The 14,203-nt window shown below is 38.1% G+C and overlaps 1 protein-coding gene across 1 annotated transcript in view; it reads right to left on the bottom strand.

Moving 5' to 3' along the window:
• The window catches only part of hcn3 (hyperpolarization activated cyclic nucleotide-gated potassium channel 3), a 28,600-nt gene extending 14,663 nt beyond the window's left edge, over window positions 1–13,937 (bottom strand). Inside the window, exons 1-2 of the mRNA XM_010866931.3 lie at window positions 12,653–13,937; window positions 7,765–7,969 (exon numbers count right to left, since the gene is read on the bottom strand). Coding sequence (XP_010865233.2) covers window positions 7,765–7,969; window positions 12,653–13,200 — 753 coding nt within the window. The 5' untranslated portion in view covers window positions 13,201–13,937. The remainder of the gene's footprint in view (window positions 1–7,764; window positions 7,970–12,652) is intronic.
• Between the last annotated feature and the right edge of the window lie 266 nt (window positions 13,938–14,203).

Below are 14,203 nucleotides of genomic sequence, written 5' to 3'. Positions count from 1 at the left end.
GAGGGACTGCTGCGCGAGGACTGGGCCGCCTGTGAGTGTTTTGGGACGAGGGAGCACCCACTGCATGTTGAGAAGAGTAAGAACGATACGTGCTTTCATGTCACAGTCTCCAAAAGTCTCCAATAACACCAGAAAAAGTTGCTAGATTTGTTGCTAATCACTTTTTGAAAAAGAAGAGCGAATGTCTCTTACTGAGTAAGTGAGTGAGTGAGTGACTGACTGACCCTTGTTAAATAGCGTTGTGGTTAGAGAAGCGGACTTGTGAACTATATGTCCCGAGTTTGTATCTCCTTGCAGGCGATGCGTAGTATGCATTATGAATTATTCTGTATAGACAAAAACATTGCTGGCTAAAACCGTTAGTATCTATATTATGGTAAGCCTGAAATAAAACAGTTTACAGTTATTTTGCAACTTTTTCTGGTGGATTTTCGAAGTACGCATCCGTGCATGCGTTTTGGGTCAGGATAGACAACCATATTTGCTGGCTTAACAACATAGTTACAATACCTTAAGCCTTAACTGAAACTGTATATACGGTTATATTGCGACTGTTTCTGACATGGAATAGTTCATCTTCAGTCTCGCTAATTCTTATGATTATTCCTAGGAAGTTAATACATACTAGTAAGCCTATTTAACAAAATCCTCAATGGAGTCTAGCGACTGCTGAAACTTGTAATGCCATGGCGTAGTGGTTAACAACAGTGTCTCTCATATGGAAGACCTACGTTCAAATCTATTGAGAGCAACAACATTTATTAATTATTTCTGGTAGATTCCATGATTCTCTCATCTTTCCATTTGATGAAAAAGTTAGTTATCGTCACCTTTATTGATAGTTATTGTATAAATGTAATTCATGAATGAAGTATGTTGTTTTGCCATTCAGAAAAAAATATGTTCCTATGCCATGAAATGAAATAGCTTTGGCAGACTCACTAGCAATTGCTAAATTCTTGACTATTGACTATTCCAGTAAGTTAGTAGATACCGGTAAAGCTTATTACTTGCTAATACGCCATTAAAACGGCCTGTGGCAAACGCAATACATAGCCGCCATTTGTGGTAGAGGTAAACTTAGGGAGATACGTTAGTCAGTTTAACTGTATAAATTTCATTCATGAATGGCTAATTAAGTATTAAAATGGCCAGTGGCAAAAGAGGATTTGTTCAGGATAGAGACAAGAGGCTATACTGACACCCAGCAAAAGTGAAGTTCTATGGTGTAGTGGTTAACAATACAGCCTTTCACGTGGGCGACCTGGGTTTGAATCTCAAGATGGTAACACTTTCTATTGCGGGCCGGCTGAACTAGGTAGGGCACGACCACTTGTTACACTCACAGATTTTGTCAATTTAAGAGACTGTAGGATGGAGTAGGGATTGCTCCTGTGAAATGCCAATGTTGTTGGTCATCTTGTGGTTTGGTGAATAGTAGAGTTAATGAAGTTGTATATGCGCACGCGCCGATTGTCCTTTTCCTGTATGAGATCGTGGCCCGAGTCCTGGGCATTTGTCAATATCTGTTTGTGGTCGACCTAGTAAATGCATTTTCCCTTTTAGTGTTCCCTCTGCACGAGGGTTCCGATTGGCTGCATTTTGTATTTCTTGGTGGAATATTTGTATATTTGATGGAGATTGTTGTTTACCTGGAAATTTTGCCTTCGCCAAGTTTTGCTTTCGGTGTACACTTGGGTCAACACATTCATTGCGTCGTTAAAGTGATTATTTGGCGAGGCCCACTCTTTCGGCCCACTCTTTCGACTTTTGCCTAAGCGCCGACTCTGTGAAATTGACACTTGCCTTCTAGTGTTGTGCTGGTGACTGGCACACGTGGAGGTATTCGCCTGATGACTTAGGATTCTATACAAGAATAATGTCCTAAATTTAATCAGAATAATATCCTAAATTGGCGATTGGTACAATGATGCTTTCCTGATTTGGTAAAACATGGTCTTGTGGTTTCATTGTAATGGGTTAAAATAATAAAAAATAATTTGTTTCCCTCTCCTTGTATGGAGTAGAATGAAGAACCACATGGCGTTTGTCTTTAACCTTAAGAACACACGCTGATTCCCATGAAGACTGGATATCCAATATAGTCATGGCCTGCAACAGAGGGTAAAATAGCAACGGCCCGTTTATTCCCCAAATGCCCGTAGAATGAGATGTCCTATTTTAAATGTTGATTTGGGTTTGGTTAATTAATGTAGTTTCACTTTGTTTGTCTTTACAATGATAATTGGGATAATATTTGTGTTTTAAGACCAACGTCTGATAATCGTTATTGGAGTTTTAATTCTAAAATGGTACACTGACAAATGGACAAATGGGGTAGATTGATGTGACTGTATTTAGAGATCTAGGTTGGAGTATCCTGGGGATCACTCCCTGATTGTTCCTTGATTTTGGTGACATCATGCATCTGTTCTCTGTTACCTTGGCCTTTCTTAAGAGTTTTTTTCCCCTGCTGTTGCTGTGTTGATAAGATAGGGAATTTTTTTACAAACAGCAACGATATTAGATGTGTAGGGCAATAACTCTGAACCTTCAGTTAACGTAGGATATCGGCTAAGTTGAAAGCATGATGTCTCTTACTACAGACAGTCTGAAGACCATGTCACGTTTTTCCGGTGGAACCTTACGTTTCCATTAACATTTTAAACAATCCATTTGGCCTTTATGGCCTACACAATTGGGAAAATCCTGGGCTCCAGGAAGGGGGGTAGATCCCTGGGATGGCCTCTACCAACCTTTCCCATTAAAACAAAGGTAGCCTATACATATGGGTTAAATTTGGGTGTTCTGAATGGTCTCACTTGTGATAATTTCCCCAACATGAGTATATTCAGTTTTGGGATAATCAAACGTTAAGAGCAAGCTAAATATACTTTGCTCTGAATATCTTTCCTGTCGAAATGTATGTTTTTGAAACATACTTATAGTCAGGGTGGAGACCTAAAGTCATCCCACATTGTTCATAATTAAAACACTTTTGATGTTGATGCATGTAATTTGCATGAAAGTTGCGATTTTGGCTGACCACCACTCTTTGGAATAACATAGACATGCATCGAAGTTGGAGACTTTCCCCAACTTTTAGGAGGTTCATTGAGTAATGATTTTTGTGTCTTCACAACATAGTTTGGCCATTGCCTGTGACAATGCTAATTTTGGTTAAGGTTCAAATGCAAATTGGAGGGTTTGTTTAAGACACATTTGTCGATGGGTTATATTGTTTATAATTACCTCACACAAGCGACCGTGTGGCACATTTGTTGTTTTTGATTTTGTTTGTGGATATTGGGTTTTTATAATTTTTGTTGAATATCATTTTGATTTCATATTATTTTTTCTGAATATCCTGTTTGCGACTCTTTCCTGAATGATTATTGGATTCATCCCAACAATCGATTTTATTTTTTATATGTCCGTGCTGTTATGGTTCTGCTTTGGTGCATGGCTTCATTTTCCGTTGACTCTGTTGTGAAAGCTGGGGGGGACTGTATGAAATGATTATCTATAATGAAAAAGAGTTGAACTTACTGTTCAAAGCAAATTGGATTGGTACTTAAAGAGTTACATGAAGAATTGGGTTTTCCTGTTTGCATAGTTATAACAGAAAATTGGCATCCCTTAGTGTCCATTCACAGTGTTTTTCAAATTTGGGTTTTTGGAAACAAAATCTAACATGGTTATGGTTGAGTAGAATACATCTTACCATTTTGATTTGGTTAAGCTAAGAAAGAACACATTTGTTGGGATGAATAGTGACTACGAGAATGCGACTGTTCAATTTGTTTGTTTGATATTTGATTAGAAGTAATCGTATTAATCATATGCATTATGCAATAAGTGGGTAAAAAGAAGCAGTGAGCACATTTTGTTATTCCTTACATGTTTACTAAGTTTTGCTATGTTTTAAATGAAACTTAGAATGTAATTCTGCATTAAATTATATTCTAGAAAACCAAGTTGACAAAGTTTTACATAGTCTAAATTGTAAAGAGAGGTACAGACCCCCTGGAGTGCTCAACTCACAAAGACCAGTGTGGGGGGCTTGTGTAAATTTAGACTTATTTGAACAGACTTACTGGTGACATTATCAAAATTGGGAATTCTAATTCGGTGTTCATTACTCTGGTTTTGACTTGAAGGAACCGTAAATGTCAATTCCATGTTTATTTATATATTCAATGACTATTTTTTATAGACATGTATACCTATGTACTTAATTTCTGTCGCAGTAGGCAATCATTGTAATGTTAACGGTTAACAGATGTTTCTTTAAGGTGTGTATGCTGAGACAAAAAGGTATGCTTGCTATTGCCTAGCTGGTTTGTTTCTCGAGATAACACCACTCTGTCCTATGAGATTGAAATGTGTCCCTAATTGATAAGGGGTCTATTCTTCAAGACTAAGGTTTGTTATCCTTTGGTCAGTAAACCATTCCCCCTACTCCAGGGTGAGCTCTGGGGAGATATGGGGGTATGGGGGGGCCGGAGGTGGGGGGGTCATGATTTATTATAGGATTACAGAGTATCTTTGATGTGCTAGGATAAATAAGAGGCTTGGAGAACTTCACAGTTTCATCTTTTAGGCAATATAACAGTTATGTTATTTGAGCTTCAAGGTGGTATGAAATGTTTCGATTGGCAATAAGGTTTTTAATAATTTGTGTTAAACAAAAGTGAATTTGATTGTTGTTCCGAGACAACACAATCAGATGTAATTATATATCAACTGAGATATGGTTAGATGATGAACTGAGAATGTTTTATGAACTACTCTTTAAGAGTGATACTTCAACGTAAGCAAACTATGTTAACAGATGATGTGTAATTTGAACAGTAATAGGAAATTGGGTTCTTTTGTTCTTTTTGTAGTTTTGTTATCTGTTGGTTGTTAAACCAACTATAGAAAATATTTGAATTTCTACACTAGTGGAACAGAAGCACCAGAAATTTTAATGTTTCCACTATACTGTTACTGTTTACAACTGTTCTAATCTATTTAGACAAAGGAAACAGAAAGATATTGGATATATAGGAATACAAGTGTTTGGTAGGAATGTGTTCTAATGCATTAACAATAAGCAACAAGCTAATGTAATGGACATATTTCTGATTGTATACTGTGCAGTTGCAACTAATCTTCTCATGGAGAATTCACTGACAGGTACAGGACACTTGAAAGCGATTCAGCGATAGAGGACTGGTTGGAGCCCAGAGAGACTGAATTTGGCTTAAAGGACAATTGTAAGCCGGACTAATTCTGGTCCTGATGTTTTCTGCCATGAGATGAGGAAAGCAACCTCCAACCGACGGGGGTAGGCTAAGGAAAGCTCCGGTTCTGGACAACGTTTGCTGGGGCACGGAAAGACCAACTGCACAACATCATGCCACGCTGATTGGGTCCATACCAAGTACATCTCATCTGCTGTCCAGGTAGCTGAGAGAGGAGCCTGGGGTCCTAGAGCTGTGTCATTGTTTGAACTATGAAGGACAACACTTTGGAATATAATATATTCTTTTACGTTCTGTTACATCAGTCTGCCAATAAATGGTTAATAAACAACTGTGTGACATTTGGAGGAGCAGAACATTTCTGATTACTTTGGAAATACATCTTATTGGAACCACGAGAGGACTTTTCACTGAATCGAGCAATTGGCATAATAGGACTTTGCAACAGTAACAAATTGAAGGATGTATTCAGTGATTGGCGTTTACACACCCTCGTGTTGATGCAACTTGCCCCATACTGTCAATATATATGTGTAATTTGAGATTACACCCCTAGACCAATTTTTTGTTTTTAACATAAAAGTTTTTGCTGTACTATGTTATAGTTCTGTGGAATGAAAATGTGTGGTCTTGGAGTTAATATGCAGGTAATGGTCTAGAAGCATGTAAATGAGGATCCAGACATTTCAGATGTGTTCCATTATCTAATCATTAGGGTAATGATATCGACAGGGTCATGTTGTTACAGAGTACTGTTTTGTTGCAGTCTACATCCTAATGAGTAAACTGTTTAAGGATTGATACCAAGGGTTGATTTGGTATCAAGAGGATGGATTGTTATGGACATTTCTTGAACTGATGTATTCTTATTGATTAATGTATTGCGTCCCCATGTTTAGATAAGAAAAGGAATGTTGGTTGTGCTGTGGTAAAGGAAGTATGAGGTGCTGAGATAAACGTAAATCTTTAGCAGGATGGGGGTAGATGCAATGGATCTTAGGACAGGATAGAGGAAGATACACAACAAGGGGAAGGATGGATAAGGAACATGTGTTGTTTTTATGGTATGACCATGCAGATTCTTATCTCCACCATTCCTCTATAAGTATTGAATGTATTTCCAAATGCTTTAGAGACTCCTCAGGTGATTATCCTGTAAACATTTTACGCGTCTCTCTATTTGCAAATAAACTATTAATTGTGCCAAGAGATTTTTCTCTGTACTTACTCCTTTAAATGTTCTAATCGATGAAAATACCATCACAGTCTCTAACCACCATGCTATTTAACAAGGGGTAGTCACTGAGTCAGTCAGTCACTCACTAAGAGACATTCACTCTTCTTGGCCAGCTTCGCTTATGTGGTCTGGCAAAAAGATCTAATTAAGTCTGAAACTTTTGCCAAACAGTGATGACAGCCCTAGCAGATTACACAAATGTATTGAACAAATGCAACCACATTAAATGATAAACAAAAAATAGATGTTATGATGTGGACCATATCAAACTTGTATGTACACGCCCAAACTAGTCTAATGAATCATGCAAAGTGAATTTCTATTATTCTCGGGGTAAATAGATATTCATGTCAAAGGCAAAACAGTACGTAGACATGTAAATTAATTGCTAGTTTCTAGATTTAAATTTGAGTTAGCTAGTAAACTACAGTAAAACTTTGTGCATTGATCTAGCTAGGCGGAAAAATAATCTAAAATGTTTGAGAAGCCATGTTTTTCTTCCTCAGTATTCACTAGGAGTTGAAACCGGTTGAAACGCTGGCGCTGCATGTTCCAGAATGTACTCAGACTGGTAAACATTTTGAAAACGTGTTGCGTTCACGATGCATTCAGTTCATTGGTCAGAAAAGGCTATGACCTGCCAATCAGAGTCCTTATGGGTATATCTGGTTGAAAAGGATGTGAAACGTACTACCGCAGACTGTGATTTACAAATACAAATATTTTGTCACATTTGTCACAGCGAAACTTTTGTGACAAACTCTGAGAGTCCATATTTTATGTTGGCAAGTGTTATTAATGAGTTGCATGATTCCAAATATCTAGTCAGTTACAAGTATGCAAATATTTTATAGAATAACAAAAGTAATTAAGTTTGCAAATCTTTTTTTACAAGTTTGCAAATCTTTTTTTACAAGTTTGCAAAATATTTGTACAAATAAAAAAGTAATGTCACTGTTTTACCTTGATAGAGAGTCCTCAAGCATGGAGCTAAGAATCTAAAGGGTCTGGAGAGATTCTGTATGGAGGAATGGTCTCAAATCCCTTGCAGTGTTCTCCAACCTCATTACGTATTATGCAAGTAGACTCAGATTTTACGATAAGAAAAAAATATGTCTTTCAATAGTTTAACTTTAATTAAATATCAGATTTGTGCTAATATTTGAAATGAAAAACCAAGAGGATAAACAAATACTTTTTTTCCACAGCCTGTTTTTACAAAGGCTGCCAATATTAGTGGAGTGCACAGTATGCTGAACATATTTTCAGAAAGGGTACCTTGGGGTCTAGGACGATGTGGTCATCGCCGTCTATTACACCCGTACGGAAGTTGAGGACCAGGTCAACCAGGAAGCAGGTGTCAGAAATGACATTGAAGGAGATCCAGGGCAGAGTCTTTTGGTCTTCAAAGAAGGTGATCCCCCAAGGTAGGATGACCAAGTTGCACATCATCAGGAGTAGCATCACAATATCCCAATAGAACCTGGACAGGACAGGGGATTGAGGCCAAGCAAGGGAGAATTAATGCAATTTTTTGGTGTTATCATGCAAACCTCTTGTTGCATGATACCAGAATCAGACAAAATAGATATTGCCTGGTGTTCCACAATATACATTTTGGGATTTGCTACTGTTACTGTTAGTTACCTCTTGGGATTGTTCTTAGAAAGCTCAGCGTTGCTACAAAAACTTTACACAACATGTCATTTTGGTGATACCAAAGGATAGTAGGCAAACTCAAGACACTTAAAAGTATTATAGATCTAAATATTTGGGTGACTCGCTTCGTCATTCAACTTAAATCAAGATTTATTTAATTATTGTTGGAGAAAAAGCCAAAAAGAATTAATCTGGATGCACATTTAAAACCTAGAATTCCCTTTACATTCTAAACACATTAGGAATGTATCCAAAACAGCTTTTTACCACTGGAGAAACAGTTGGGTTGGGCTGTTTTATCTCAGGCTGATACTGAGATGTTAATCCAAGCTTATATTACTAGCAGACTAGATTACTGTAAGGCTGTCCTATCCAGTCTATCCAAAAGATAATTGGTCAACAACAAAACATAGCAGCAAATGTAGCAAAAATACAAAATGTAGCAGCACCGGTACAAACCAAAACTAAACAGAGAGAAAACATTAAACTGGTTTAATCTTTTCATATAATGTATAGATATCTTTTTACTGTTTTTATTTATTTTCCTGGGGTTGCACTCATTTTTAAAACGTGAATTAATTGAAATTGTCTTGTCGAACAAACTTTGACTTGCCAATAAGCAATGGAGTTGGCAAGAACAAAAATCCACGACCAGCGTGATAGAAGAGCCCATTATTTTTCTACATCAGACTCTTTTATTTCAGGGGCCTAGGTTGGTCCAGCAGTCCTGCCTTTAGTGCATGTATATAGCACTTTCATTGCAGAATGGGATTAATTCCAGCCTATTGCAATTTTACCCCAATCCTATTTTTCACTCTGTCAATACAGGTTACAATGGCCTAAAAGATACATTTAAAAATATATGTATATAGGTAAATCCATATCAAATGAAAGTATCACGTTTCCATTGTCTGTTTAACTAGCGGGTACAGAAAATCAGTCAAATCAGTTGTATTTTTACTTCATGACATCAGCATTTTCCCATTTTCAAAGCTTTCAGAACTGTCTGACACTCAATATAATGTTTGTTGAGTGCAATTTGAACTTAAGTGAGATGAGTACCCCTTGACATGACGGTGTCACAAAGATAAAGACCAAGCAAGCCCGTCCACTCAAAACCGAGTGATACATGTCTAGTGATCCTTTTCTGAGTGCTGCTGACCCTAACACAGATAGTCCCTGTCGCAAGAGGAAAGCCACTCGTACATGCTTTTTTATCACGCGAGTATCCTCAGCAAACATCCACTGAGGAGAGTCAGAAGTGGGTCTACTACAGAACAATTGTAATCCAGATTAATGGAAATATCTATGCTTTGTTTTATTAATGCACTGCTTCTAGTTAGAAGGCTAAAGCTGGGGACACTCAGAGTTTTACTGTACAAACAAAGGCCAGCGTGTTACATAAGCCGTCATTGTCCTGTGGGTCTTCCTGTCTAGGTTTACATTGTGTATGGTTCAGGTTTCATTACCTGATCAGTTTTTCCAAAGCAATGTCATACAATCACAGGGCATTCTTTGCCACTAAATACCTGTGTCCCAAATGTCAGCATATTACCTATATATTGCACTACGTCTGACTAGGGTGCTTAGAGCTCTGTTTGCAATAGAAATCCATTTGGGATGCACAAAAAAAGAACAACCTCTTGTTCAAATTACAGACCTGCTGGCTGTTTACCCTTTGAGAACACACTCTTAAGCCAACCGGGTCACCGGGACAGGAGGGGATGGCAGTTTTTTACCAACTTTCTCTGTGTGTATGACGTATGCCTAAAGTAGAAGTACCTTAAAGGGCCAATCTGGAGAAACAATGTGGTTACCCCACCACAGGTAACTCACCACTTCTTAAAGTAAACAACCTATATTCATAGACAGAGCTATGGATGGAAAGACCATCCACGAGAAAGATATTATAGTTTTAATTTACCTTGTTTTAGATCAATAACATGGATAGAGCAATCAATTGCATTTATTTATGTTTGGTACATGAGGTTCAGGAGGGCAGAGGGCAGAAATTCAGTAATCTTCTTTTCATCTGTCTCAGGATTTATGACATAATACAGGGCAAGATTTTTAATGATGGGGATTCTTCTTGTTGGCAATAATCCCTAAGCATGGATTTAACCGCATGGTCTGGCATTGACTTATATAATGTTGAGCACACGTGGACATTTGAGAATGTTTATAGAGACATTAAAGCCACCGTTGTGGCCAGATTGACTGTCTTTAATAACACAATGCTCTATGTTCCGTGGGAAAGGGTTCGGAGACTAATATAAAAAATTGAAACGACTAAAAACCCTACTTGAATTGATTGCAAATGTTTTGGGGAGTTTATATTACTAGATGGTTTAAAGATTTACTTATACAGACAGTGAGAGACATTCTCAATGTATCCAGGGTTTTGTTCTAATCCAGATGATCTGACTCATTATACTGTATCGTCAATCAAATCCCTTCATCTCTTTATTATGTTCTATGCACCATGACTCCACCTGCTGTGCCACAGTTAGACTGCCCTTGGAAAATCATAGCAGGGTTACAGACCTACAACGTTAAGTTACTGAATACAGTAGTCATTAGTTTGTGTTTACCACTGTAATAAAGCATTTTTATGAAGTGACTACATTTTAGGGGGTTAGTTATAAACAGGAAGTTATTGAGAACGATAACATATTACTTATATAATAACACATCTGAAGCGTATTAACCCGACTGAATAATCAGATTGGCCTTTTGAACTTTGTCCTTGCCAGTTGCTACTCCCTCAAACCTCTTGCTATTTTTCCAATCCTCCTCTGTGGCCTCATTTAAACCTGATGCTTACATGTGATCTGATCGTATGCACTAATTGTGCTCACTGCCCACATTGTAGCTGTTGGATTGCCAGATGGCAGTAAAAATGTGTCTCGTTAACACTTTATATGGACAGTCAATCTGTATATGCTTAACGGTCCTTGCACAGACTAATAAAAATTAAATCAATAAAACCTAAATCTATTAACACTAACCCAAACCATAACCTAAAACCTCATCCTATACCTAACGCTAACCATTTCCCTAACCTAAACTTTAACAAGCATTTCCTTTCAATTAACTATCTAGTAACCCTAACTATAAAGAGAGGTGTTGGAGGAGGAGCAAACAGATCACTACAGATCCCAGCCACCCATGCCACGGACTGTTTACCAAGCTGCCATCAGGCAGAAGGTACAGGAGTATTCAGTCCAAAACAAACAGGCTACGGGACAGCTTCTTTCCACAGGCTGTAAGGCAGCTCAATTCGGGAACCCCTCTTCCCTTCCATCCTTAGCCCATGCACACATGTCATTTTATATCACGCTCATCTGCCAATTATATCATGCACACCTGTCACTTTATATCATGCACACCTGTCACTTTATATAATGCACACCTGTCACTTTATATCATGCTCATCTGCCAATTATATCATGCACACCTGTCACTTTATATCACGCTCATCTGCCAATCATATCATGCACACCTGTCACTTTATATCACGCTCATCTGCCAATCATATCATGCACACCTGTCACTTTATATAATGCACACCTGTCACTTTATATCATGCTCATCTGCCAATTATATCATGCACACCTGTCACTTTATATCACGCTCATCTGCCAATCATATCATGCACACCTGTCACTTTATATCATGCACACCTGTCACTTTATATCATGCACACCTGTCACTTTTACATTGCACTACGGTTGTATAGTTGTATTGTTATTATTATTGATGCATGTTTTTGTATAGTGTTATTACTGATTGATTGATCTTACAATTATAATTACTGCTATTTTTCTACTTTTTACTGCACTGTCAGGACTAGGAAAACCAAGCATTTCATTGCCGTAACTTGTTATTGCAAATGACAAATAAACCTTTGAACTTAATCCTATCCCCAACTTTAACCCTTAAACCCTTTCCCTAACACTTCTTCTAAACTTGTACCCTAACATTAATTCTATACCTAACCTTAACCTTACCAAGCATTTATTTGTTTTTGATATTGTTCATGTGTAGAGCATCTAAAGATGGTCATCTTGAATACCCAATTAAGTGTAATCTGTGTCCAAGGTGTCTGCATTGTGACTACAGATCCTGGTGCCTCACTGAATGGATATTATTTGACAGGAATTATTTGAAAATAACATAAATACGTATATCGTTTTAGACAATTATTGATACCATTGAAGTCAATGGTGTAACCTGTTTATTTTTTAAGCAGTATAATTACATTTAAATTATTTGACCATTCAGACCAGCTTACACTTGATTAATATCCAAACACAGCGGGTCCCTGTCTACCTCTGTAGGTGGTCAGGGAGATTGTATCATAATCAGATTGCAACGAGTCTTCTATCAGCTAAACATGTGTGAAAATGTATGGATAATCACAATGTGGACAAGATCAGGACAAAGGATGTTGGGACGTGTATATACAAGGTATAAATGTATTGCCTCTTTCACTCCTCTGGGTTACCTGAAGTCACTGTAGGGGTGGATAATCCACACTCCAAAGGACATCACTCTGGCTTGCTCTGCTGCCACGCCCTTGTGACTGCCAAACATACGCAGGGAGAACTTGTTGACCCCTGGCTGCAACAGTGTCCCAATTTGTTTATGGAAGAAGTTGGACGCATCCACACGGCCGTTTTCCTCCATCTCTGAGTTCTGAGAAGAAGTTACAATTTCCTCTCCTTTGGAAAAGGTAGTAGTGGCAATTTTGGAAGCTGTGTTGGTAGTGGTGTTCATTTCAGTCAACAGCTGGCCCTTCGTCTCTGCATTGATGCTGTGATGGTCTTTGTATTGGGACCTGAAAATAGACTGTCTCTTACTGACATCGCTCCCTGGATCTCCCTTTTGGGAAGACTGGGAGGATGAACGCCATTTGGCAAAGGCATGGAAGTTGCTTTTGGTACTGCCTCTGGTGCTTCTCTCCTGAATGGAATCTCCATTGTGGCCAGGGCTTTCCCCCACATCTGCCTGTGCATCCAGACTTCTACTAGGACTAGTAGTATCACTTTCCATCTTAACAGAATGTAATGTGGGTTACCTTCATCAGCACCTGATGACAGATTTTATCAGCCACAGTCTGTCTTCTAATAAAAAACAGATACTAAAAAGTAAATAAATGTTTGAGAACTTTCTTCAAGGAAACCAAACAGTATGACATGTGCCTTTTCTGGTCCTTCATATTTAGCCCTCGTTTACGGGCGCACACAAAAATCTGCACAAATATAACTATATGGGTGCATTTAACATAATGATGATGATTAAAACATTTTAAAAGAAAACATAAACTAGCAAAATTATTGTATTATACGTCTCCTTTGCATGAACTAAAATGCATAATCTCAAAATACTACAACCTTTGCGTGCGTTTTAGTGTCCTCCACTGGAGAAATGTCCCGGGAGAGAATTTATCCATACATTCCGACATGGATTGCCTAATGGAATATAGCTAGGCCAGTTCTTCCAATAAAAGTTGCAACTTTCCTCTCCAAGTAGTATAGCTTCTCTTCGGTTGTTTATATACAACTAATATATTACAAAAATAACAATACCCCTTGCTTTCGCTAAGTGTATGTTAGAATCTTGTGCGTCTTGCCTCTAATCACTGCTGGTACGTACATAAATAGCCTGCACAGATATTGGTTCTCAGTGTAATCGGATTGTTGTCATGACAGCGGAGTTGCTCCCACCTCTCTCATCCTGCTACTATGGAATGTCCTCTAGAGACCGAGACGCCGGAGTTGCAAAGGGGGATAGGCTGGCCCATATGCGCACATGTCAAACTGCGCAGCACAGTTGTTAAAGGATTTAGAAATTCAATTAAATTCTTCATTTTTATATTACTTTTCAGCGCTTTGCAGGAAATTAATAAAAACAATGAAAGCATTTAGCCAAAGTAGGATACAAATAAAATAATGAATGAGCTGAAAGAACTAGGCCTAAACGACTATTCAATGCGATTAGCAAAAGCTTAGAGAACAAAAAAACAGGCAAGCCTAGTTCAGCCGGACCGCAAGCC

Source organism: Esox lucius, chromosome 10, assembly GCF_011004845.1.
Source record: "Esox lucius isolate fEsoLuc1 chromosome 10, fEsoLuc1.pri, whole genome shotgun sequence".
In the NCBI taxonomy this organism is placed as follows: domain Eukaryota; kingdom Metazoa; phylum Chordata; class Actinopteri; order Esociformes; family Esocidae; genus Esox; species Esox lucius.
Note: the sequence above shows the minus strand (reverse complement) of the source record. Positions and strands in the feature narration are given on the sequence as shown.